The sequence below is a fragment of the Ovis canadensis genome, chromosome 18 (assembly GCF_042477335.2).
Source record: "Ovis canadensis isolate MfBH-ARS-UI-01 breed Bighorn chromosome 18, ARS-UI_OviCan_v2, whole genome shotgun sequence".
NCBI lineage: Eukaryota > Metazoa > Chordata > Mammalia > Artiodactyla > Bovidae > Ovis > Ovis canadensis.
In genome coordinates this window covers 33,284,353-33,311,972 of record NC_091262.1, presented here as the reverse complement: position 1 = coordinate 33,311,972, position 27,620 = coordinate 33,284,353, and the positions used below count along the sequence as shown (strand labels likewise).

At 50.9% G+C, this 27,620-nt stretch overlaps 1 protein-coding gene across 2 annotated transcripts; it reads left to right on the top strand.

The window, feature by feature from the left end:
- Positions 1-27,620, top strand: RHCG (Rh family C glycoprotein). Of its 2 annotated transcripts, none has more exons than XM_069559523.1 (11): positions 1-838; positions 9,256-9,442; positions 12,855-13,005; positions 16,388-16,535; positions 17,313-17,479; positions 19,014-19,151; positions 19,323-19,459; positions 19,787-19,911; positions 20,117-20,190; positions 24,490-24,582; positions 26,518-27,620. In XM_069559523.1, exons 1-10 carry the CDS (start codon positions 652-654, stop codon positions 24,556-24,558), a joined length of 1,383 nt encoding a protein of 460 aa, XP_069415624.1. In that variant the 5' UTR covers positions 1-651; the 3' UTR covers positions 24,559-24,582; positions 26,518-27,620. The 2 variants fall into 2 exon arrangements, with proteins under 2 accessions (XP_069415624.1, XP_069415622.1); XM_069559521.1 differs by lacking the exon at positions 26,518-27,620 and adding an exon at positions 25,890-26,323.

The following is a 27,620-nucleotide window of genomic DNA, read 5'->3' as shown; positions in this document are numbered from 1 at the left end:
AGACTTTATTTGGATTTCGCCAGTTTCCCATTAACAGTCTCATTCTCTCCCAGGGTACAGTCCCTGGGTACCACATCGCCTTGATCGGTCCCTGTCTTTTCAGGCTTGCCTGGTCTGTGACAGTTTCTTGGACGTTCCTGGTTTTTCAGGTACCTGTATGAATTTTGTAATCAGGAAAAGAAAGGGATGACGCCGAAGCAGAAGAAAAGCAGATGATGATGATGGCGATGGTGAAGAGTTCTGTCGGAACGCCTTCCTTTTTATCTCGGTGGGAGGCAAAGGATCTTCTTTTCCTTTCTCTGTTCACCGGAACGAAACGGGGAAAGCAGTTGCTGCCTGGCATCTGTGGGATCCACAGAGGCTGGGCGCCTTAATCCCTCCTTGCCCTCTGCCCTCTCGGTTCCTGCGCCTGCTACCGTCCCCCCCCCCCGCCCCCCACCCCGATGCGGGGGGCCCTTGGCTGCAGGGCGAGCCAGGGGCCGCGGGTCCCCTCGCCAGTTGGGCGAGCGCGCGGGCGGCACCCGGACCAACTGTTCCGCAACACCCGACTCGGCCGCCCCGCCCCGCCCCTGCCCCAGGTCTTATAAGGCTGTCCGGCCTTCAAGCCTCCGAACTGCCCGCTGCCCGCCCCGGCCAGGCGCCCCCTGCAGCATGATCTGGAACACCAATCTCCGCTGGCGGCTGCCGATCGCCTGCCTGCTCCTGGAGGTGGCCCTGATCGCCCTCTTCGGCGTGTTCGTGCGCTACGAAATGGATGCCGATCCCCACTGGTTGGAGGAGAAGGTGATCAAGAACTTGTCCACTGACTTGGAAAACGAATTCTACTATCGCTACCCGAGTAAGTCCCGCCACCTTGCAGGTCCACTTTGCGGGTCCCCTCCCGCCAGGCGGAGAGTCCTGCCTGGCCTCGGGCCGGAGCTGCAGGAGGAAATGCCGCCCCCAGCCCCCTGCCCCGCCCCTCTTAGGCTCCCCACTATGGAGACTTCCCAGTGTCTGGAGGTTAAGCTCCAGAAATGGTCAGGCTGCCCAGATTCCTTTCAACTCGTGAAAACTCATGAAGAGAGCTCCCTCCAGGTGTCCTCAGAGACCTCCAACCTCCCTTCAGAGAGCCCTTCTTGATGTCTTCAGGAGACCCCAGCCGGTGTGTGACCTTAGCTCTCCCGTCCAGCTGTGCCCAAACTCTCCACCTTAACAGAGTAGTTCCAACGTCAAGGGCTGCAGGGGTGGCTCATTGGCCTACCAGCCCTGCTGGTGTGGAGGACCAAAGCACAACCATGTTTTGGCTTGGAGAGGGAGAGAAACGCCCCTGAATTCTCTGGCATCCGAGGTGCCGTGATTAACACAGCTTGTCCATAGAGTCACCACACCTCACCTGTATCACGGCTCTGCCCTCAGCCAGGTGGGTAACCTGTAGGCAAATGTCAACAATACACAGACTCGATTTCCTCATCTGTCCAATGGGATAATAATGGGACCTACCCTACAGGAGTGGGGTGAGGCTGGCATGAGACATGGCACATAAAGTTCTGGCACTGTGCTGGGCATGGAGTCCTCACTTCATAATGAAGCAATTACTAGATGACTACGAAATGCAGAGGCCCTAGGACTCAGCAGTTAGAAGAACTGGGGCAAGTTTACTTGGGTTGGCCCAACCTCTGGACTCCCAGCCCAGGACTCTTCATGCCCTTGTGCTTTCTAGCTTTCCACACCATCTGCCAACAGCCAATGACAGTCTCTTTCTAACTGTTGGTACTCACATAGTCATGGACTGTTAGTTTCAGAAGGGACCCTAAAGTTCATCTCCGACAGTCAGCTATGCAAATTGATCTTCCCTCCACGACTTGTTGTTGTTCAGTTGCTCAGTCGTGTCTGACTCTTTGCAACCCCATGGGCTGTAGCACGCCAGGCTTCCCTGTCCTTCACCATCTCCCAGAGTCTGCTCAAACTCATGTCCATTGAGTCGGTGATGCCATCCAACCATCTCATCCTCTGTCACCCCCTTCTCCTCCTGCCACCCATCTTTCATCAGCATCAGGGTCTTTTCCAATACCTTGGCTCTTAGCATCAGGGGACCAAAGTATTGGAGCTTCAGCTCTAGCATTAGTCCTTCCAGTGAATATTCAGGATTGATTTCCTTTATTTAGGATTGATTAGTCTGATCTCCTTGCTGTCCAAGGGACTCTCAAGAGTGTCCTCCAGCACCACAGTTTGAAAGCATCAATTCTTTGGCACTCAGCCTTCTTTATGGTCCAACTCTCACATCTGTACATGACTGTTGGCAATGTTATGACTCCCATTTCACAGACCAGGAAACTGAGGCCAGAGAGGGGACATGTCTTGCAAAAGTCACTCATCCAGAAACCTAGTGAGCCAGCGTAGGAGCTCCAGGGACCTGAACCCACCCACCTGGACTGCTCTCCTCCCTTTCATCTCACCTTTCCCCTCTTCTCCTTCCCTACTGGTGGCTGTGACTAGGAGTTGGAACGTAGGTATGGCCCCAAGCTTGGGTTCCCGGGCCTCAAGGCAGTTCCCAGGGGGGTGGAGTGAGGGCAGTCCCTTTAGGTACTTTCTGGGTTCTTGGTTCCATGCTGTCAACACCTGTGCAGGCTTCATTCCTGCCCAGAGGATTAGAGGAGTCCTTTGGGCATCTCAGTTTTCAGAGAAGTCTAGCTCCAGCTGGCTCAAGCTGGGGCCCAGGGGTGCCTGAATACGGCTCCCGGGGCATGGGCCCCTTGGTAAATAGCAGGCACAGAACCAGCTGGGGACCCGTCCTGGCAGTCCCCTGAAAGCCCAAGCTGCTGAACACGAGCTTCCTCCTGGGCTGATTCTCCGGGCAGTGTCTGGGGAGGTTGGCCTGAGGAGAAGCCATCAGAGCCTGGGCTCTCGAAGCTTCCCGGGAAAACAGAGGGAGAAAGGAAATGACCTAAGGCTGAGGATGCCACAGTTTCAAACACCTGAAGGTCTGGTTCATAAAACTGAGGTGGCAAGTTTCACCCTGTGCTCCTGGGAACTAAACCTCAGATTTGTGCATTCCTCAAGCAGAGGGCAGTGTAACCTGGAAGTTGACTTTGGAAGTAAACAGATATGGGCCCATCACTTGAAATGGAGTAAAGTGAAAGTGTTAGTCACTCAATTGTGTCTGACTTTTTGTGATCGATGGACTATGGCCCGCCAGGCTCCTCTGCCCATGGGATTCTCCAGGCGAGAATACTGGAGTGGGTTGCCATTTCCTTTTCCAGGGGATCTTCTCAACCCAGGGATTGAATCCAGGTCTCCTGCATTGCAGGCAGCTTCTTTACCATCTGAGCCACCAGGGAAACCCAAAATAGATTAAGCCACCTCTCTAATCACACTGAGTCTCAGTATGCTCTTCTATGAAGTGGGAATGTTATTTAATGCACAGGAACTCTTGGAAGATTGAAGATAATGGGTAGCCAGGAGGGCATGTCTCATGACATGAAACCAGAGGACAGTAAGCCGGTATCAAGCTTCCTCAGAAGGGACTGGTGCTGTTGCTGAAGGTGTTTAAGTGCAGGCTTAGCATCCATTTAGTGATGTGTCTTCCCTGATAGCTCAGTTGGTAAAGAATCCACCTGCAATGCGGGAGACCTGGGTTCGATCCCTGGGTTGGGAAGATCCCCTGGAGAAGGGAAAGGCTACCCACTCCAGTATTCTGGCCTGGAGAATTCCATGGACGAGTCCATGGAGTGGCAAACAGTCAGACACGACTGAGCGACTTTCACTTCACGTCACTTTAGTGATGTGGCCAAGGAATATCTCTTTGAACATGAGTGTGAACTACTATAGCATTTAAATTCCTTTGTGCTGTCCCCACTTGTTGTTCAGTCACTAAGTCACGTCCAACTCTTTTGCAACCCCATGGACTGTAGCCTACCAGGCTCTTCTGTTCATGGGATTCTCCAGACAAGACTACTGGGGTGAGTTGCCATTCCATTCTCCAGAGGATCTTTCTAACCCAGGGGTCAAACCCGTGTCTCCCACGTTGGCAGGCAGATTCTTTACCTGCCACCAGAGAAACCTTCTTCCCACTCACAAGCACTTTTTGCTTGCTCTGTCAGACAAGGAGTGTATTTGTTTCTATTTTATGTTGCTAGAGATAGAGCTTAGAGGTTTTCCCAGCTGGTCAGTGGCATAGGGAGGGGTGAGGCCAAGCCCTCACACTGCACAAAACCTGCTTCCCCTAGTCTCTGTGGCATTGCCACTTCCTCAACCACCTCCCCAGGAGGTCTTGCAGTGATGGGATGGTTCTGTGTCCAGCTCCGAGTTGTGGGAGAGGTGGACACAGAGCCTTGGAGAATTGAGGGACTGGCCAGTGGATTTGAAAGGCAACAGTTTAGGCTGGGCTGTAGAGCATGGGAAGAGCCTGTCCCCAGGCTGCTGTAGGGCTGAAGAAGCGTTGGAGAGAGAGCTGATGTTGCCCACCAGCATGGGAAACTTGATCCTCAGATTTCAGAAAATTTCAAAACTTGGCCTTCTTCAGACCTTCCCAAGAGACTGAGCCAGGAAGGGGTCGCAGAACAGCTGTGTACTGGCGCCCCCTGATGGCGGTTCTCAGAACTGGCCTCCAGGAGCCATCCTTGCCCCTGGGGGACCTCCCATGGGGGAGGGACTCTGCCTGGCTGCCTGAGTCACTCACTATAGGCTGGGGAAAGTAGGGGAAGAGAGGCGTTGTCTTACCAACTTCCGCTGACCCCCAGCAAGTCGCCAACCCAATGCAAAGCACCTGGTCAGTCTTGAAAGAGAAAACGAGAAGTAGTAATTAATATAATTAAGCGATTGCTTTGGAGGAGAAGGGAACAACAGGATGAGATGGTTGGATGGCATCACCGACTCGATGGACATGAGTTTGAGCAAGCTCCAGGAGATGGTGAAGGACAGGGAAGCCAGGTGTGCCGCAGTCCATAGGGTCGCAAAGAGCCAGACACGAGCGACTGAGCGACTGAACAACAGCAAGCAATTGCTGAGGAATCATGTTTATACCCAGGGCTTTGATTGGGTGACATTAAATGTGTATCAGACACCTCTGAGTTCTGTTACTATTCTTCATTTTACAGAAAAAGAAACTTAGGTCAAAGAGGTTATGTCCTTGCTAAAGGTCATACAATCTGGACCTTCAGACCATTTATATATATATATATATATATATATATATATATATATATATAATTTATTTATTTATTTATTTATTTGGCTGCCCCAGATCCTAGTTGTGGCATGTGGGATCTAGTTCCCTGACCAGGGGTCAAATCCAGTACCCCTGCATTGAGAGCGAAGAGTCTTAGCCCCTGGACCATCAGGGAAGTTCTGGATCATTATTATTAAAAGCATTTTCAGTAGCATCGAACTCATTTGGCAGTCAATCCTAAAGGAAATCAACTGTGAATCTTCATTGGAAGGACTGATGCTGAAGCTGAAGTTCCAATACTTTGGCTTCCTAATGCTAAGAGTCAGGTCATTGGAAAAGACCCTGATGCTGGGACTGATTGAGGGCAGGAGGAGAAGGGGGCAACAGAGGATGAGATGGTTTGATGGTATCACCAACTCAATGGACATGAGTGTGAGCAAACTCTTGGAGACAGTGAAGGACAGGGAAGCCTGGTGTGCTGCAGTCCATGGGGTTGCAAAGAATCAGACACGACTTAGTGACTGAAAAACATTCGTATTCCAGTAAGGACCAGTTTAGGAGATAGAAGGGAGTAAGAGAGCGAATAAGGAAGGTGCGGAAAGAGAGCAAAGCTGGAGTCTGTGCGCCTGAGGTTGGGGGACAAGAAACAGACATCCACAGAAGGGTTAGAGACAGAGGTCAGGACAGCCGGGGAGTCACAGAGAAGGACAGAGAACTGGCGAGGTGGGGACCGGCAGGGAGAAGCCCTGAGAAGCTGTGCGCTCTCTGCTCTTTCGTCCCAGGCCTCAGGGAGAGCTGAAGGCAGCCCCCAGGAAGGCCGCCTCCAGTCTCTTGAGCCCGAGCCCCTGCCCCTGCCCACCTGCTTCTCCCACCTCCAAAGAGCTTCTAGCTATGGAAGTCTTCGATGCTACCTCTTCCCAGGGGTTCCCCTCACCTCCCTGCCAGCACCGTCCCTGTCTAATCTGCTCAATTCCACCGCCAGTCCTCGGCTCCTGTCTCCGGCTCATCGTTCCAACTCCCAGCTCTGTGTGCAGGTCTGTCGGACCTCAGAGTCCAGCTCCAACAATGGCCAGGCTCCATTGCGCCCACACTACCCCGCCTGACGCTTGCCGACACCACCCACCCCCGGGGTCACGGGTCATCTCAAACTCCCGCGATCAGCCCTAGACCCAGCACCTCCCTCCCTCCCCAGCAACCTCTTCCTCCTTGCCTGCATTTGCTTTGGTAACTGTGGTCTGAAGGTGTCTCCCCCCTCTCTCCCCAGTCTGTCACCCATCAGCTTCTTCCCAAGAGTCACCATGACACCGTGGATGGCGCTTCACATATGTTAGCTCAGTTTCCTCCACAACAGAGAAGCACGATGAACCATGAAACACGATAATGACACAAAATCAGTCTCACACACGGGAGGGGAAGGACAGCCTGAGCATCGCTGCCCGCCCACACTGTGGCTCACCGGGCTGCCGTGGACATCAGGGCCTATCTACCCAGTGGATAGGAGACATCAGACAGGAGAGGGTCTGCGGTCTCCCCTGATGGTGAAGTGCCACCTGGGGCCCTTGGCTGCTGCACAGCTGGCATATCTGGGCACTCCTGAGATCACAACAGTAATTATCCATTCATCCCTTCAGGGATATTTATGGAGCATCCACCCCGGGGAATACCTATAGGCAGTGGAGAATACCAGCATGAACAAAACAGGCTTGGCCTGGACTCCTGGGGCTTCCCTGGTGGGTGAGCGGTAAAGAATCTGCCTGCAATACAGGAGATGCAGGTTCAGTCCCTGGGTTGGGAACATCCCCTGGAGAAGGAAATGGCAACCCACTCTAGTATTCTTGCCTGGGAAATCCCATGGACAGGGGAACCTGGCAGGCTACAGTCCATGGGATCGCAGAGAGTCGGACATGACTTAGCAAATAAACCACCACCACCATTTGACTCCTTGGAGCTTTAAAGTCTAGTGCGCCAGACAAACAAACCTAACTACCTAACTACAAATTGTTGTAAGAACTAGAAACGAAAGAAGAAGGTGTCATGAGGGGGTGAACCAAGTTGAAACTCAGGGGTCTGGAAGGCCTCTGTGATGAGGTGACTTTTTGCTGAGATCCACAAGAAGAAATAGAGAAGGAAATGGTAACCCACTCCGGTATTCTTGCCTGGAGAATCCCATGGACAGAAGAAAAGAGTCAGGCATGACTGAGCGACTAAACAAGAAGAAGTTGCTGGCCATTCTGCGGGAACAGCGTCCTATGTGGAGGGACCACCACAGGCAAAGATCCAGAGTGAGACTGAGCCCAGGGAGGCCAGTGTGGCTGGGGCACCAGAGGGAAGGGAGGACCAAGGAAAGGAAGAAGGAGGAGACTGGCGGGTGGGCCAGGCCAGGCTTGGTGAGCCCTGCAGTTCTCTTTTATTCAAAATTTTTTAATTGGGAAAATCATTTCAAATTTACAAAGAGTTGCTAAAACAAAAATAGTACAAAGAACACTATATACTCTTTTTAACTCCCATTAAGCATCTCTCTCTTTTCCCACATAAAAGCAAATACGTACATACAGTTCCTTTTCCTCTGAACTGAGAGTCCGTTATACATATTGTGGTCTGGCCGCCTTAATTACTCCACTGTTTCCTAAGAATAGAGGCATTCTCTTCCATCACCACAGTAATCAACTTCATGAATTTACACTGTACGCTACTTTAATATACTGTCCCTATACAATTTTGTCAGTATACAAACCTTTGCGGCATTCCCCTGCACCCACGCCCACTCCCTACCCCAGCCAAATCCAGAATCCAGTCTAGGGTCAAGTATTGGATTTATTTGACCTGTCTCTTTAGCCTCTTTAACCTAGAACATTCCTGAGTAGGTACAGCACCTAGCACGTGTCTGTCCTATAACAGACGTTCACAAGGGCAGGCTTTCTTTATCTTTTAAGACACTGATATTTTTCAAGAGTCCAGCTTCAACCCCTTTCTAATAGCATGTTCCTTTGTTTGGTGTTTCCTCGTGATTAGATTGGGACTGTGCCTTCTCAGCCAGAGCACTACATAGGTGATGTGTCCTTTTCAGAATATCTTCCTGAAGGTGTACAAGGTCCGTGCGTCCCACACAGGTGGTGTTAATTGTGATCACACCATCAAGATGTTGCCCAATGTCTCCACTGTATGGTTACCGGATGTTTTTTCACTCTCCTTTACAACTCATAAGCAATCTATGGGGAGACTCCTTTAAGACAATGCAAATACCTCGATCTTCCTCAAAGTTTGTCCCTGGATTTTAACATCCAGTGATGAAATCTTCATTGTGAAAATTATGATTTTCCAACTTCAGTGCTCATTCCACATTAACTGTTGGGCTGTCAGCGTCCTGTTGTAAGCAAGAACCCTCTCTGGTCTCTCTCTCTCTCTCTCTTTTTTTTTTTTTTAAAGTTCCTGCTTTTTATGATTTTCATTTGTTATGGTACCTAATTATTTTGGCCAGTTAAGGGACTCCTAGGCCAAATGAGACTAGCTTCTCCACGGCAGAAGAATGGGATTGCGCAGGTAAGGCCCTTGGTGAGGGCAGTGAAAGGGGGCTGTCATCTCCCAACAGGGCATTCCTTGGCCTTAAAACCCAGTGGTCTAAGTGATCTAAAGTGGGGGTCTCACCTCCATCCCCCCAGCCCAGTCCACCCCAGAGGCTTTTTTTCTTCTACTTGAAGTACAGTTGATACACAGTGTTGTTAGTTGGTGGTGTATAGCCGTGATTCAGTTATACATATATATAAATACATTTTTTTCATATTCTTTTCCACGAGGGTTCATTGTAGGATATTGACTACAGTTCCTTTTGCTATACAGTAGGACCTCGTTGTTTATCTGTTGTATACATGGCAGTTTGTATCTTATGATGTGATGGGGTAGTAGTGGCTCTTCTACCCACAGCAGAGTCATAATTACTGCAGGAGCCTCAGGATCCAGATGTAGGGGTGGCGGGATGGAGGTTGGAGGGTGGCCCAGGCCCGGCCAGTGGCGGACACAGGCTCAGCCGCGGACCGCGCTGGCCCAGACGCAGGGCTGCAGCGGGGAGCTTCGCTAGGCCACCGGGACTCTGGGCTGTGTTCTCCCCACAGGCTTCCAGGACGTGCACGTGATGATCTTCGTGGGCTTCGGGTTCCTCATGACCTTCCTGCAGCGCTACGGCTACAGCTCCGTGGGCTTCAACTTTCTGCTGGCGGCCTTCGGCATCCAGTGGGCGCTGCTCATGCAGGGCTGGCTTCAATCCTTTGACGGACGCTACATTCTGGTGAACCTAGAGAAGTGAGCGCGGCTCGGGCCGGGGGCGGGGAGCAGTGGGCGGGGCCCGTGCGGGAGGCGGGGCCCGTGCGGGAGGCGGGGTCCGGGGGCGTGGCCTAGAGTCTTTGGACTGTGAGCTGGGTCTTCGTCATCCAGCCAGGGTACCCAGGGGCCCTGCAACATACACCCCGTCACCCCCAACACACACACACACTCACTCATTCACTCACTCACTCACTTCCTGATCAGTGAGTCTCCAGGGTGGGAGTTCTCATGGTAACCAAGTGCTATTGGAGGGTTTCCTTCCTCCTAAGACACAGGCTGCAGGGATGCAAGGCCTTTCCCCAGGGTCCAAGTCCGGACTCTGCTCTGACACCTCAGGGCAAACATCACAATTTGCCCTGGGAGACCTCAGGCCATAGGACCCATGGAGGGGAGGGAGCGGGTGGCAGGTGAGGGGAAGGAGTGTGGGACTGCCTGAAGCAGCCTCCTTAGATTCACTGTAGAGGGAATATTGAATGGGGAATCCAGTTGCCTGTGTCCTCACCCACGGAACAGAGCAAAGAACTGTGAGGCCTGTGCGGAGTCCTAGGGCCGAAGTCCCTCCTGCCTCAGCCTCCGAGGGGGCCCCTGATCCCTATCTCTTCTCACCTCCATCCTCATCACTTGTCTGTGACAATCTTTTGGTCTGACAAGTACTACATTCCCTTCTATCAGGGAGCTCAGCCCCTCCCTCTGTCTGAAGAGGCCTCCTAGGAGCCTTAGCATGCTTCTTCCCTCAACACCTCCACCAGGTTATACAGTAAATTTGCCAACTTGCCAAAAACCAGCTTGCCAAGCAGTCATCTCACTGAATGACTCATTTATCAAACTCTCCAGCCAGGGAAACTTAAGAAACTGACCACAGTTTCCGTTGCATGGTACAAAATCAACAGCCTTTGGGAGATTTTCCCCCTCCCTTCCCTTTTTAGTCAAGGTTCGGTTTATTGAAGGCTCTTCTTTAAGTCCAGTTAGATTGTCTTCAATTTCTGTAGACATATGACATTTGGCTAAAGAAAAGTACATTTCATAACTTGAGAAAGTTGCCGTTGGTGTATATAAACAAACATTCATTAACATGCTTGGAAAACCAAATCCACAGAAAGGGTTTAGAGGCAAATTGGTACAAAACCACGTGCTTTTAAACATCTATTTTTAATTGGAGAATAATTTCTTTACAATATTGTGTTGGTGTCTACTGCACATCACATAAATCAGCCATAGGTATACTTATGCCCCTTCCCTCTTGAACCTCCCTCCCCAAAACTACATTTGAAGTACAAATCCCTGTTGTCACATACAAGACACCAATCAGATATCACAGGCCAGGGGCCTGAAATTTAAACATATGCCAAATATTTGCAAAATATTAATTCATTCGAGCTAATTAATGAATCCATGAATTAAGAGAAACAGGAAAAATAGTCGACTAGGTAGAAAATGTTTTGGAACCAAGAAATTGGTCTTTTTGTATATAAATCTATGACATACATGCATATCACTCTACTGTATAAGATACACAAGAAATTCTCATTCCCAAAGCCACAGACCCAAAGTATAAAAGTGCCTGTGATATATTTAATTGGCCACCACAGCAAAATAGCTATGGCTAAATGCAAAACAGAAGTATGGAGCTTTTTTAAATGTTCAAAGGAAATTATTGTAAACTTTTGTGGGTTAAATTTTTTGAACCAGTTATTTAACAAGTTAGTCACTTGACAACTTGAGTTTTGGCAACTTGGTTTTGGGGGAAATGATTTTCGGCAACTTAGCTGGAGTGGATTTCTGGTGCCCAGGGCTGAGATGAACATGTGGCCCCCTAGACCTCACCTGAGGATCCTTCTCCTAGCTTCTGTCCTGCCCCTGCTGAAGAGTCCCAGATCCCACCTGTCCCTCCAGGGTTGTTCCCCAGACTCGAGGAGGACCTGTGTGCTCCTCGGCCTCCATTCTCGGGCCTTGCCTGAGATGTGACATCCGGATATCCATTTCCCAGGGGCCGAGGGCCCAGGCGTGGGCTTCTGTGCGCTTCCTCTCACTCCTTCCTAGGGGGTGATCGCTGCCAGGTGGTCTTCCGGCTGAGTTATGGTAATTTGGGCAAATAACTCTGCCTCTCTAAGTCTCCATTTCCCATCTTTATGATGTGGCTAATAACGGTACCTGTTCCATGGGTCCAGGTGTGATACAGGAGGGCCTGTGCTGCACTGAACAAGCATTGAAGTGCCTGGCACTTAGCACCTGTCATCATGTATTCGGCCAGGCCTAGGGGATGAGGCAATGAACAAGGCTTATAGTGAAGAGACATTCCAGTGGACATCCTTTGTCTGGGGAGGGACCCTGCGGAGACAGTGCCCTGCCCCCACTCCACACACTGTCCCTACCATCGGCTGGCTTCTTACTTCTCACTTCCTGATTCACACACACACACACTCACACACACACACACACACACACGAGTATGGGGGAGGGGGCTCCTGTGGCTGTGACTGCCTTAAGGAAGCAGTAGCTGCTGCTGTCTTTATGAGGACCCTGGTTGACAACGCTCATGACTTGGAGGCCACACTGAGAGTCTGCCTTGGACTCCAGGATACCTTTGCTGCTGGCAGGGCCCAAGGAAACCTGGGTTAGGCACAGCGGGCACATGGATGGAATCTAGATCCCCTCTTACCACATGGTATGCCTCTGCTATCTGGCTGGGTTTTCAGGGTCCAGACTTTAGGAGGGCCTGCAAGCTCCTTGGCCTGCATTCTCTGTTGGCCTTCCTGTCCCCTCTCTCCACCCAGCCCCCAGCTCCCTACTGCCTGCAGGAAGGTCCTTCCTTCTTCCCTGGACATAGATCCTCTCTCCCAGGTAAGGTGAAGAGGAGGTCATGATGACTCAAACCCAAGCAAGGCCCTGGTAGCCAGCAGGAGAAGTGTGTGTAGAGATAAGGATTTGGAGGCAGAGACCACATCTGGTTAGAGGTATTGGGGAAGGCTTCCTGAAGAGGTGGTGGGTGAGAAGAGGTTTTGGAAGGGCAGGGAGAAAATGAAGGGTAGGACAAGGTCCCAAATGCGGACCAGATGGTATTCAACAACAGCAGCCAGATCACTTGGGTGCCTTGAGTACAAGATGCCTGCAAGGAAGAGGGTGGGGCCTGAGATAGGCCCTCAAAGGAAGGGTGTGGTGGCATCTAGTATGTGCCACTGCTGTGCTGGATACTTCGCAGGCTATTTCTTTGCATTCTTAGAGTAGCTCTAAGATGCTATGTGCCCATTACCACAGATGGTGAAACTGAGGCTCAGCAAAGTTAGACCACAAGCCCAAACCCACAGGTGACCAAAGTTCAGATTCAACCCCAGAGCTTGAGTGCCACTTCTTGCTGTGGTCTCAGCCCCTCCCCTGTCCTGTCTCCCCACAGCCTCATCAATGCGGACTTCTGCGTGGGCTCTGTCTGTGTGGCCTTTGGGGCAGTTCTGGGCAAAGTCAGCCCTGTCCAGCTCCTCGTCATGACTCTCTTCCAAGTGACCCTCTTCTCAATAAATGAGTACATTCTCCTCAACCTGTTAGAGGTGAGCAGAGCTCAGAACAGGGATGGCGGTGGAAGGGACACTTGGGGGGACAGGAAGGTGACAGAGAAAGAAAGGACTGGGGAGACAAGCCAGCTGGATTCAATTCAAGTTTGACCAGTCACTTAATCTTCTGAGTCTCAGTTTCCCCAGCTGTAAAGCAGGAGAATGACATATATTGAGCATCCACCTGGTACATCAGTCCAGCAACCAGACAGAGTAGAGGTTCCTCGCATGTTGGTTTTCTTCCTCCTTTCTCCGTCTGGCACATCAGAGGGAACGAATGGGATATTCCTGCACATCATCTTGCACACACACATTCCCAGAATGCTCTGCCAAGAAAATGACCCAGTATACTGAGGGTGCACGTCTGTAAGGAAGGTTCCCAGGGGAGTGGCCAAAGCAGACATGTACAGTTGCACACGTAGCACACTGCAAAACTCTGGGGGTGCCATTCACATGGACCTCTACGGCAGGAATGATGCCCCCTGAGGTTGACTAATTCACTGGCCAAGGTAAAGAGCATCTTAGGCCTCTGACTCTTGTTTAGACACCTCTTTGGCATATTTGCAGGAGTAGGGATTGTTCAGGAACCCCATCCCTTTCTCATTCTCCAACTTCTCTATATTTGGACTCTGCCTAGAAACCCTCACGGGTTGTTGTTTTTTTTAACATAGAATTTCTCAGAAGCAGAGTGATCAGGACTTGCACAGTGGTTCCTCAGTATCATCTGGAATTCAGTCTTTTTTGTTTAACTATTTTGAGCACATGATTTCCATTCTTATTTTTTTCTGTGCTGTGCCAAATGCAGGATCTTAGTTCCCCAACTAGGGATTGAACCCACGCCCTTGCAGTGGAAGCACAGTGTTAATGTGAATCTTGGGACTGTCAGGGAAGTCTCACCCCCAGCGGTTTTGCTTTCAGACCACCCTACATTCGGTCACTCATTTTGTCATTGTTTTCAGATACCGCACTATCATATTCCTTCTTCCTGACTCAGCTCCCTGTCATCATCCTTTTTTTTTTTTTTTGGCCATTCCAGGTGGCATGTGGGACCTTAGTTCCCTTACCAGGGATTGAACCTGTGCCCCCTGCAGTGGAAGCACAGAGTCTTAACCGCTGGACCAGCAGGGAAGTCCCTCCCTGTCCTCATCCTTGCCCGACCCACCACCTCAAGCTAGCTAATCTCCACCAGCAGCTGTGGGGACCTGTTAATAATGCATATAAGACCATTCCTCTGATTAAAACCCTGTTTGTTTGTTTGTTTTTTTTAAATTTCACTTCAAATCAAATCTAAACTTGTTTTAAGGCCCTACATGTTCTGGCCTCAACCTTTTCTCTAAGCTTATCATCTACTCTCTCCCCATCTTTCTGTGATTTGACCGTATCCTGCGGTCTGCTTTTCAAATACCCAAGCTTGGTTCCACCTCAGGGCCTTTGCACTTACTGCTCCCTTTGCCTGGAGTGCTCATCTCCCTGCTCCTTTTCATTACTGAGGTCTCAGCTGCAGTCTCACCTCTTCAGAGAGGCCGGCCCAGGTTCTACCAGTGTTGCCCTCTCCCTTACCTCCTCCTAGTCACTACCCTTGACTAATTTTCTTCAGAGCATTTATCCTTAAGGGAAAATAAGGGTGAAACCTTATCTGTTTGGAGACTATCTCTATTCCTGGCACCTGGCCCAATACCTAATAAATTATTGAGAAGTATTTGTCAAGGGAATAAGTTTTGGATTTACATGTCAGGCAGTGCTCCAGGCAGTGGGATACAGGAGTGAGCAGGACTCTTTGTTTCAATCCCAAGGAACTCACAACCTAGTGAGGGGGCCAGGAAGCAAATAGTGACCAGACAGTGAGACAAGGATGGAGTTCCAGGGCTAGGTGCCCTGAGGGAAGGGGAGGAGGACCTGAGCCAGCATATGGCAGGCCAGGGAGGCTTCCTGGAGGAAGAGTTGTTAAAGCCAGAAGTCAAGTAGATAATCAGGCAAAGGAATGAGCAAAGGTATTTGAGGCAGAGGGAATGGGGGTGGGGTGCTAGGGAGGGGAGGAAGGAGCATGGATCATCAAGACTTTCACAGACTGTGTTAAAGAGTCTCAACTTTATCATGAGGGCAATAGGGAGCTATGGAAAGTTCCAGGCAGGAGAGGGGCATGGTCAAATACATGCTATGGAAGTGTCACTTTGGCTGTGGTGAAGAGAACGGTTGGAGGCAGAGAGTCAAGAGGCTGTGTTAGTCACCCTGGTGAGAAGTAATGGGACTGGCTCTGGCCTAGGACAAAGAGAAGAAAGTGGATCATAAGCAATTTATAAAAAAGGTGACTAAACCAGCCTTGGAGACTGGTTGGGGTGGGTAGAGAGAAAGAAGCTAGGCTAGGTGAGGGGGTACACAGGGGAGTCAATAGATGAGATCTGAAATTGGCTGAGAAGTAGTACCTCGGGTGTGAGTTTAGAGGCAGAGAAGGCTTCTTTGACCCTCAAAACCCCTCTCTGATCTGCTGCAGAAATTCCCTCAAATGCATGACAGTGTTTGAGTCTTTCCTGCAGCCAAGTTGAAACACAGTAATCACCGCTGACAATTAAGGAGCACTTGCCCTTGCCTGGGCCCTGCTCTGAATGCTTCACGTGGGTTATCTCATTCAGTCCTTCTTTCTGAGCCAGGCACAGTTATTACTCCTATTACATTACATCACATTACATTGCAGATGAGAAAACTGAGACTCAAAGAGGGTAAGGGGCTCCCCCAAGGTCACACAGCTAGTAGAGGCACCCACCAGGCTGGGAGTCAGGAAAGAGGTATGTCAACAATTCAACAACTAGCCCTGTGACATTGGATGATACGCTTACCTCTCTGGTTGGGTTTCCCATCTAAAGGGAAGAAGCAGGTCTATGATTTCCTTTTTGTTGTTAATTTATTTGGGCTGTACTGGGCCGTCACTGCTGTGCAGGCTTTTCTTTAGTTGCAGAGAGCGGGGGCTACTCTTCGTTGCAATGTATGAGCTTCTCATTGTGGTGGCTTCTCTTGTGCAGCACGGGCCCTAGAGCACAGACTCAATAGCTGTGGTGCATGGGCTTAGTTTCCCCGTGGCATATGGGATCTTCCCGGACCAGGAATTGAACCCATTTCTCCTGTACTGGCAGGCGGATTCTTAACCACCAGGGAAGTTCCCCACTTTAATTTTCACTGAAGTATAGTTGAGGAGGGGATCCCCACTTCCTCCCCTTCCCAGTTGATGGGTCTGCTAGGGCCCTGGGCTTCCTTCTGTAGCCTGTACCTCCTTGGAGACAGCTGCACCTCTGTCTGTGTGTGGGGAGGTGGGGGTGGGAGAGTGTCAGAGGAGGGAGGGAGAGGAGGGTCAGACCCTGACAGTACCCTTGTACCCGTCCACCAGGTGAAGGATTCGGGGGGCTCCATGACCATCCATGCATTTGGAGCCTACTTTGGGCTCACAGTGGCCTGGATTCTCTACCGCCCTAACCTACACCACAGCAAGGAGAGGCAGAGTTCTACGTACTACTCGGACCTCTTTGCTATGATCGGTGAGAGCTTCCATAGTGACTGAGGGGGCCCCCATGATGACCAAGGGCTGCCGTGCTACCGTGGTGGGTGAGGGTCACCATGAGCATTTCAGGCTGCAGTGATCATACCTCATCCCCACATGGTCTGGTGGGTGGCTGCCAGTTCCCTTCGGAGAATGGGCAGGGAGAGGTTGCCTATAGCTATTTCAAGGATCCCAGTTACTTGTCCCTTTTCCCCATGGGGCTGGAAGAAGTCGGTCACTCATCCTGCGTGTTCCCTCGAATGCCCCAGGGCAGACACAGTGATAACCAGGAAATGCGTCCATCCTTGATCTCAGCAAGGTGTATGTGCCTATTTCCTGTGTCCATTCATTCCAGAGAACACATACCAGCTACCTTCTCTGGTCTCTTAAAACCCAGCCCTGCCTTCAAGGAGCTCCTTGCAGGGTGGTAGAACAGATGGCCAAGCAACTTGATTATCTCCCTACAGTGGAGAAAAAGATTCTCCCTCAAGGTGCCTGGGAAGCAGGGTGGGAGGCATTTCACCAAGTTGTGGGGTCAGGGTAGATTTCCTGGGGCGGAGTGGAAGACTAAGACAGCATTAGGCAGTGAGTAACCCAGGGAGGGCCTTCCAAGATGAGCCCCCAGCACAAATAAAATTCCAGGGGAGGGAAATGGCTGGGGTGTGTGAGTCACTTGATATCTCTGGAGCTAAAGGACGGAATGTCTGTCCAAGCTCCATCAGGCCCATCTAATACCCCTTCTCCCGGTTCCACCGGCCCTGTCCGGAATGGCCAGGCACCCTCTTCCTGTGGATGTACTGGCCCAGCTTCAACTCGGCTATATCCAATCACGGAGATGCTCAGCACCGAGCAGTCATCAACACCTACTGCTCCTTAGCAGCCTGCGTGCTCACCTCAGTGGCGCTGTCCAGCGCCCTGCATAGAAAAGGCAAGCTGGACATGGTGAGTGGGGTGCTGGTGGCGAAACCTTGGGGGAAGCTGAGGCCACAACTGCCTGTGCCCAGTGGGCACTGATCACCACGCCCTGCCAACAACTCAGGAAAGCAGGCAGCATAGGGATTATTGCACCCATCTTGCAGATGAAGAAACTGAGGCCCCGAGAGAAATGATTTGTCCAGATGACACAGCTGGCTTTAGGCAGAGCCCAGAACCAGATTCATGAAGGTTCTATCATGCCGGCTGCCCCTGCTCCTTCTCATCCTCCTCTCCCCACAACCTGGGTGCTGTCATTAGTTCTGGACTGAGCAACCCCCCCAAAAAACCAGCTTCTGGCCCCCAGCCTTCCTAGCTTTGCCCCTACCTGCCCCCTCCACACGCTCAAAACAGAACCCCTTCAAAACACTTGGGACGTCTATGGGGCTGCGGTGTTGCCCAGTGCCCTTCATATCACGCCACTGGGACATGTGTTCCTGTCATTCCTGGGGGAGTAATGGGTGTTGGTAGATTTTTCTACAGAAAGAAGACCACCTCTCTCTCTGATATTCTTTTTATTTATTTTTGATTGCACTGGGTCTTCAATGCAGTGCTCAGGCTTAGTTACTCGGAGGCATGTGGGATCTTAGTTCTCCAGCCAGGGATCAAACCTGCGTCCCCTGCATTGGAAGGTGGATTCTTAACCACTGGACCATCCGCGAAGTCCCACCATTTAATACTCTGACACTAGCTTTTAGACCCAGGCACCTATGTGCCAAGATGCTGCCAGGAGTGTGTGTTATTCCGGGACACAGCCTTGAGCCCCAGGATGCACTGGACAGTCACTGTACAGAGAGATGGGGACACAGGCCCCGGGGAGAGAGAATCAGACACACTCATGTGGTCACATGCAGGGAGGGACATGGGAGAGGATGAAGGTCAGGGGCTCTGGCTCCACACGGACCTGGATCAAGACACTTTTCTGCCCTTGGCTGGCCGTGTGGTCTTCGACAAGTCCATGAACCTCCCCCGTGCCTTAATTTCCTCACCTGCAAACATGAAAAGGTAACTGTACTCGCCTCCTGGGCTTGTTGTGGAGATGAAACATACTCCTCGCAAGCCAGCACCGCGGTCCATGGCACAGGTAGGTCCTCAGAGAGTCAGCCGGTGCTCCTGTAGGCGCACAGATTCTGATGCCAGCACACGTGCATACAGAGGGCATCAGGCACACGAACCTGGGCACGCCTTCGTGTCTGGGCACCCAGCTCCGAAGGGGACGTGCGGGTGGGCTGAAGGAGCCCACGGACACAGGCACATGTGCACGTAGAGGATGCCGCGAGCGCTGGTGAGCGTGGCAGCTGTACAGGCAGCACAGGGGCGGCTGTCCCAAGCCTGGGCTCAGGCTGGAGTCCTCTGCAGTCTCCTGGCTGAGGCACGGGAGCCATCTCTGGCTCCCAGGTGGCCCCCCATGCACAGGAGATCAACTTGGGCCCTAGGTCAGCTCCTCCAGGACGCTACTCTGGGAGAGGACTGAGTTCCCGCCTGCTCTGCCTGCCCTGCCCAGGTGCACATCCAGAACGCGACGCTCGCCGGAGGAGTGGGCCTGGGCACCGTTGCCGAGCTGATGGTCCTGCCTTTCGGCTCCCTCATCATCGGCTTCATCTGCGGCATCGTCTCCACCCTGGGTTTTGTGTACCTGACGGTGAGAGCTCCAGGGCCAGGGACTGGGTTGGGGGGCGGGGGCGGGGAGCGGGCAGTCTCTAGGGAGAGGGTGGGGGCTGGGTCTCTGTGTATTTGGGGCTTCCAGAATCCTGGACTCCCTACAGCCTGCCACAGCCCCCTGCCTGAGCAACACTCATCCCCCTGTTTCCAGCCATTCCTGGAGTCCCGGTTGCGCATCCAGGACACGTGTGGTGTTCACAACCTGCACGGCATTCCTGGCATCATAGGCGGTATTGCAGGCGCAGTGACGGCAAGCATCGCCAACATTGATCTGTATGGGGAGGAAGGGTAAGAATGGAGGCAGTATAAGGAGGTTGAGCTCCCTCTTTCCTTCTCCATTCCTCCTTCCTACTATTCCTCTAGGGTCCAAGACTATCTCTGTCCCCTTTCTCACCCACTCCGGACCACTATTTCATGGGCCTCTCTCCTCAACCTCTGTCCTTCCATAAGAATCTTAGAGACCATCTGATCTTTTTAGTGCCCCCATTCTGCAGATGGAAAGGCTGAGGCCCAGAGGTTATTGAGCCTTCATGTCCACTCATGCGTGTGGTGTGACAGTGGGTAGTCACTTGGCCTCTCCAGGGGATCCTGACCTGCTCCCTGTCTCTACCCCAGGCTTGCCTATACCTTTGGCATTGAAAGATCCAAGTTAAACTGGAGCCCAAACACGCAGGGCAGGTTCCAGGCTGCCGGGCTCTTTGTGTCACTGGCCATGGCCCTGGTAGGCGGCATCATCGTAGGTAAGTAGGGGTAACCATGCCAGAAAAGGTGGGGCCCTGTGGTTGGGGGACCCAACAGTGTGTGCCAGAGGTCACCTGGAGCCCCCAGGAGCCCTTTGTCTCTGCACTGATGGCTCTGAAACCGGGGGGATTTTTCCAGTTGAGGGGAAGTTCTGGGTAGGCAGAGAAGTCATTCTTGACCTCTGGGACCTCCAACTTCCTTTAGGGGTCATTCTGAGATTACCATTCTGGGGACAAGCGCCTGATGAGAACTGCTTTGAGGATGCAGTCTACTGGGAGGTGAGTTCTGCTGACTTGCCCCACGGCTCCTCTCCCTGGACCCCATCAGCTGGGCTGGGGCCTGGGAAGCCAGAAGCTGAGGGCTGGGGGACAGAGCTTGCGTCCTCTGCTCCTTTATCCGGGAGGCTATCCCCTGAGGGGTTAAAGGCTTCATTCTGAGCATGTGTGCATGCTCAGTCATGTCCAACTCCTTGCGGTGCTATGGGCTATAGCCTGCCAAGCTCCTCTGTCCATGGGATTTCCCAGGCAAGAATACTGGGGTGGGTAGCCATTTCTTTCTCCAGGGAAATCTTCCCAACCCAGGGATCAAACCCACGTCTCCTGCCTCTCCTGCACTGGCAGGTGGGTTCTTTTACCACTGAACCACCTTGGAAGCCCTCATTCTAGAGCAGTACTTCCCAAAGTATAATGCTCCCTAGAACAGCAGCAGCAGCAGCATCTGGGAACTTGTGAGAAACATAAATTCTCAAGTGCCACCCAGACCTCCTGATTTCAAAGCTCAAGGGGCAGGGCCCAGCCCTCTGTCTATAAGCGCTCCACATGATTCTGATGAAAAACTCATCTGTGAACCAACCACCTAAGACCAGTGGTTGGGCCCTCGCATGCACACTGGAATCACCTGGGGGTCTTTAGAAACCTCACAGGCCTCAGCCTCCAGAGACTTGACGTTCACTGGTCTTGTGCGGGGCCTGGATATTAGCACTGTATTTAAAATTTGCCAGGTGAATCTAATATACGGCCTGGGTTAAGAATCACAATGCAGTCTTCAGCTTCTGTAGCCATAAGAAGCACCTGGTGACCTGGTAAAAACTCAGTTTCCCAGGCGTTAGCCCAGCTGGACTCTGCATGGGAACTAGCTCCCAGGTGATCTTGTACTGACACTCCCCTAAGCCTCTAGAGCAGCCTCTAGAACAGCGTTGGTACAAAATCTAACTTGAGAAACATTGTTCTAGAAGCTGAAAGTAGTAGAATGTCACAGAACTCAGCTTCTTTAAAAATGTGCCGGGCTTTCTGTGACTTCAGGGTGGCCTTCCTCCCCATGAATCATCATGACAGGTATTTGCCTGTGTTAGGAAATGGGGAATGAAACACAGGGTCCTTCTTGTCTCCCAGCCTTCCTCCTCATGACAAGGGCAGAGACCTAGCCTGTGTCTGTGGCCCCTGGGACAAGGGTCTGCCCATCTTTTGGCTGTTTGTTTTATGATTAAAGTATGGTTCATTTGCAGTATTAAATTAACTTCAGGTGTACAGCATAGTGATTCAACATTTTAATAGATTACACTCTATTTAAAATTACTATAAAATAACAGCCATATTTCCCTGTGCTGTACAATATATCCTTGTAGCTTGTTGATTTCATACATAGTTGTTTGCTTGTACCTCTTAATCTCTTACCCCACTTTGACCCTCCCTCCTTCCTTCTCCCTACTGGTAACCTCTAGTTTATTCTCCATATCAGTGAGTCTGTCTCTTTTCTGTTATATTCATTCATTCTAAAAAATAAATATTTTTTAGAGTCTACATAGAAGTGATAACATATTTTGTCTTTGGTTTATTTCGCTAAGCACCCTCTATGTCCATCTATTTTGTTGCACGTGGCAGGATTTCATTCTTTTTTAGAGCTGAACAATAGTCCACTGCATATCTATATACACACCACATCTTCCTTTTCCATTTATCTGTTGTTGGGTGCTTAGGTTGTTTCCACACCTTGGCTCTTGTAAATAATGTTCCTGTGTACATCGGCATGCAAATATCCTTTCAAATTAGTATTTCCATTTTCATCGGATATATTTCCACTAGTGGAATTGATGGATCATACAGCAGTTCTATTTTTAGTTTTTTAAGGAACCTCTATCCTGTTTTCCATAGTGGCTGCATCAATTTACATTCCCACCAGCACTGTACATGGGTTCGCTTTTCTCACGTCCTCACCAACATTTGTTGTGTGCTTAATTGCTCAGTTGGGTCTGACTCTTTGCGACCCCATGGACTGTAGCCCACCAAGCTCCTCTGTCCGTGGGGATTCTCCAGGCAACAATACTGGAGTAGGTTGCCGTGCCCTCCTCCAGGGGATCTTCCCAACCCAGGGGTAGAACCCAGGTCTCCCTGTAGATTTTTTGATGACAGCCATTCTGACAGGTGTGAGGTGATGGCTCATTGTGGTTTTAATTTGCATCTTTAATGATTAGCTGGCTCTGTATTTTTAAAATCATACCAGAAGTTTTCAGGATAATCTTAACTAATATCCACTAAAAACCAATATTATATACATAACTAATAAGCCTTTTAAATTTTCTCTCTTTAAATTATTTTTAAAATTATAACATGAATAGAAGTTCATTAAAGAAAATCTGGAAATAGAGATAAATAGAAATTCCATCACCCTCATTCAAGCACTATTAATATTTTGGGTATATTTCCTTCCAGCCCCTCCTTTTTAAATCTACATGGACTTTTCTTAAATAGCTGATATTATACTTGATTTCATATCCTGCTCTTTCTCTTTCTCTATCATAAGAACTGTTTTGTGTTATTATATTATGAATAAACTTTATTTTTTAGCAGCATAATTATTTTCATTTTATATTTTAAGTGGGAACTTGAATTATTTCAGACACCACAATTAGAAACCACACAGGTTTCAGTTCAGTTCAGTTCAGTCGCTCAGTCGTGTCCGACTCTTTGCGACCCCATGAATCGCAGCACACCAGGCCTCCCTGTCCATCGCCATCTCCCGGAGTTCACTCAGACTCACGTCCATCGAGTCCGTGATGCTATCCAGCCATCTCATCCTCTGTCGTCCCCTTCTCCTCCTGCCCCCAATCCCTCCCAGCATCAGAGTCTTTTCCAGTGAGTCAACTCTTCGCATGAGGTGGCCAAAGTACTGGAGTTTCAGCTTTAGCATCATTCCTTCCAAGGAAATCCCCGGGCTGATCTCCTTCAGAATGGACTGGTTGGATCTCCTTGCAGTCCAAGGGACTCTCAAGAGTCTTCTCCAACACCACAGTTCAAAAGCATCAATTCTTCGGCGCTCAGCCTTCTTCACAGTCCAACTCTCACATCCATACATGACCACAGGAAAAACCATAGCCTTGACTAGACGGACCTTAGTCAGCAAAGTAATGTCTCTGCTTTTGAATGTACTATCTAGGTTGGTCATAACTTTTCTTCCAAGGAGTAAGCGTCTTTTAATTTCATGGCTGCAGTCACCATCTGCAGTGATTTTGGAGCCCAAAAAAGTTTAAGGTTAAAGAAATAAACTAAAAAAAATGTATCCATTCCCATACATAGCTGTTCACTCTTGGTTTCGTTTTCTTCTTCCTTTTCTGTGGGGTTCTAGTTTTCTCATTAGGGACTGAACCCTGGCACCCACAGCAGTGCACATGCCAAGTTCTAACCCCTGGACCCCTGGGATTCCCTCTTGGTTCTGTTTTGATCATTTACGCTGCTGTTGTTTCAGTCGCTCAGGTGTGTCCGACTCTTTTGTGACTCCGTGTAGCCTGCCAGGCTCCTCTGTCCATGGGACTTCGATCTTTATAGCTTATTCCAAGTTCCCACCTTCTCTGTGCTGTATTATCAGCAGTGGTCAGTTTCAAGCCACACAATCCCATGCCATTGGAAGGAAGCCACCATCAGGCCATTCTCATGGCCCCTGGCCTCTGGCAGTTTACCTGGGAGATGAGGTGACTTCCCAGAGGACAGAGGTGAGGCAGATGTCCCCCAGGAGCAGAGGTGAGGGCATCTTTAGGATCAAATCTAAGCCTTGAGGCCAAGGCTGGGCTGATCTCTGCCACCCATACTCCCATCTACCAATCCACTTGTGGCTGCCCCTACATCCTCACTCCCCACCCCAGCCTCACTCTTGGGCCAGCGTGGCGTTCAGGGAGCTTGCCAAACTGCCTCTTACCTGGTGCATTACTATTCCTCTTTCAGAAGTGCGTTTGGCACACTTGGAATCCCCCCAGGCTGGGTTATCAGCCTCTTGTGTGCATGTACAACTCATACTGTCACTGTGCACTTCACTTGGACCCCTTTCCTTTGCTCTAGTGGGGCAAGGACTGTGTCCTGCTTGGCCTTGCAGTGCCCAAGCACCCTGGACCGTGGCTAACTGAACTAGGAGCAGGATGTGTGTGAAGGATTGCCCTGCTTCACAGCATGCAAACTGCACGGTGATCACAAGGTGGCGCCCACCACACACCGTTCGCTGCTCCTGGCCTTGCCCAGGCTGTTCTAGTTCCACCGGCCACACCTCCCCACCTGGGGCAGGGCCCTCAGAGCCGCCTCCTCTCTCTGCAGATACCCAAGGAGCCGAAAAGCACTGCCCTCCATTCTGAGGACTCCAGCATCAAGCCCTCAGAACCTTAAACTCCCGGGGCAAGAGAGAAGCAGGTGAGCATGGGTTTGGCTTGTCCTTGGGGGCCCAGCTCTGGGAATCAGATGCCACCAGCAAAGGGGCAGAAAGCAAGCATCAAGTACTGAGGATCTGAGCTTCTACCTGCCAGCCTCATGCTGGGGTTGGTGGGAGAGGCATTTGGTGTCAGACCATCCTGGACAGACTGGACAGACACAGGAATCTGTGGAAGGCATTCTGGACTGGAAAGAATATATGGAAAGTGACCTGGGAGCACACATGGCTTTGCCGCTTACTGCCTACGTGACTTTGAGGATCCCTTCACCCCAGAGACTGAGCCTCAATTTCCTCATTTATAAAAGTGGAAATGACAGGGCTGGCTCTATTCAGTTGATCAACTCGGGCAAGAACCTTCTTTCTTTCCTTCTCATTCTCTTTCCCTTTTTTTTTTTTTTCATCTACTAACATTTCCTTGCTCCCTCTGTGAGATGCACCAAGCCCTTTTTCATACCTTTTGCACCTGACACCTTAGAGATATCTACAAGTGCAATTATTTCTCACTTTTCTTTTATCAAGATTTTTTTTCTTTGATGTGGATCATTTTTCTAAAAGTCTTTATTGAATTTATTACAATAAATGTTGCTTCTGTTTTATGTTTTGTTTTATTTTGGCCACAAGGCATGTGGGATCTTAGCTCCCCCACCAGGAATTGAACTTGCACCCCCTGTATTTGGAGGTGAAGTCTTAACCACTGGACTTCCAGGGAAATCCCAGCTTCCCTCTTTTTAATGCCTGCTTGCGTTCATGCTCAGTCATGTCTGACTCTGCAACCCCCTGAACTGTAGTCCACAAGGCTCCCGTATCCTTGGGATTTCACAGGCAAGAATACTAGAGTGGGTTGCCATTTCCTCCTCCAGCAGATCTTTCCAACCCAGGGAGAGAATCTGGGTCTCTTGAATCTCCTGCATTGGTAGGTGGATTCTTTACTGCTGTGCCACCTGGGAGGCTTTTTTAATAGATGAGGAAATTAAGGCTCAGAGAGGTTCAGGTACTTCAAAGCCAACACAGCACACGTGGAGGAACTGGGGTCTTTCCAGGTCACTATCACTGCTCTTGCCATAGCTATTTGACCTCCTTGGAGACCAGAGTTTGCAAAGAACTGTTTCTGGGACAAAAGGCTGAGTGATGTGGCTGGAGAGGTTGCTAGGGATTAAGGGAAGGGAAAAGCGAGACTGTGACCAGCTGCTTCTGATGCTGCCCATCTCGTCCAGGAAAGGAAAAGGTGCCCGAGGGGCTTTGGGCAGGACTTGGCAGTGGCCTGCTGCTCTTGGCTCTCTCCCTGCAGGCTCCACAGATTGTCCTGGTGCTCCCCAAGGAGCCAGTGCTGACCAAGCTGGAAACACAAGAGCAAGGCGAGTGCGCCCCTCCTGCTGGCCTGGTCCAGGGCGCCTCCATCTCCCCCTCCACCTTCATCCCAGGAGGCCTGCCTGAGAATGGAGGAGGAGATGTAGACAAAGTGGGCATCCAAGCCAGAGTCCAGCTGCAAGAGGCCTGCCACTGGGGCTCTTGTCGGTCACATCCTGAGAAAAACAGGCAGGAGTGGGGCTGGGGGCTAGGGTGGACCCGAGTCCTCCTAGGAGACAACATAGCTGCCAGCCAGTGTCTGCTGACCTCTTCCTGTAAGCCAGTGTCTTCCATACTCTCTGAATCCCCCAGACCTCTCTGTGCCATGCAGATGGTGGCCTCCATGAATAAACATGCCTGGTGTTCTTTGTGGAATGGGTGTGAATTCTCCAACAGGGCCAGTTTGAGGGGGTGTGAGTCGCTTGGTCATATCCGATTCTTTGCGACCCCATGGACTATAGCCTCTGTGCATGGGGTTCTCCAGGCAAGAATACTGGAGTGAGTTGTCATTCCCTTCTCCAGTTGACCTTCCTGACCCAGGGATCAAACCTGGATCTCCTGCATTGCAGGTGGATTCTTTACCACTGAGCCACCAGGGAAGCATAAGACCCAAGAAACATCCAGACTCAGTCCTGAGCCCCCAGCTGCCACGAACACTGCAGGGAAAACCATCCCAGACTCAAGAAGAAGAATTTGGGGTGCTGGAGTCGGCTCAGCCTGGAGTGCCCCCTAACAGAGCTCAGCTTTTAGACTGGGCTCTTTCCCCAAGACCCCTCGTTACTTCATTCACATCCAACCACCCCCCAGAAACACCCATTGCGTGAGACCATGCCCATGTGCCCTCCATGTGACCGGGCACTCAGGCAGGGTGAGGGGGCAGGGAGATAGGGCTTTTGTGGTCAACTCCCCCTCCCCCAACCCTTCCCACCTTCCTCCCTGCCAAGCCAGCCCTGCTCTCCATCCGCACTGGGAGAACCTTGCAGCCATTCAGATCTTCCCACCAGTTATTAAGGCCTGCCACCACCCGGGTCAGAGTAACACACAGCTCCAGCCCCCCGGGGGCTCACAGTGTAGCTGGGGGATCCACCTGACATCCAGAATCTACCTTGAACTCCAACAGGCCTTCAGAGCTCTGGGGGCTTACCAAAGTGGGCCACCTGTGCAGGGCTTTGGAGGTTGAATAGGAGTTCACCAGAAGGCTGGCCAATAGCTTGAGAATGAGAGAGATGAGAATCACCAGAGATGAGAATCAACGTGGCCAGGTTTGGCATGGGTAACAAGGACGTGACGCGACAGTGTGCCAGCTGGAGAATAAGAAGTAGATTCCAGATCCTTTGTGGAGCAGAGACTCCAAGCAGAAGGGGCGAAGGCAAGGGGTGGAGAAGGTCTCTCCTGACTCTCAGTCCGCCCTCCCCGCCCCCCTCACAGTTCACACGTAGACACACACACACACACTCGGGCCTTCGTTCCCCTAGCCGGAGGAGGGGGAGGAGGCGGAGGGGAGGAGGAGCTGAAATGCAACCTATTCATGTTCCGGCGATGTAACACCCCTCATTTTCCATGCTGGGTAAAGACAAAAAGCCTTTACAACCTGTTTCTGGAACTTGTCAGCAGCTGCCAAGAGGAGCATGTTAATTAAACGTCGGCAAAGATGGAAGCCGGAGGCCCCAGC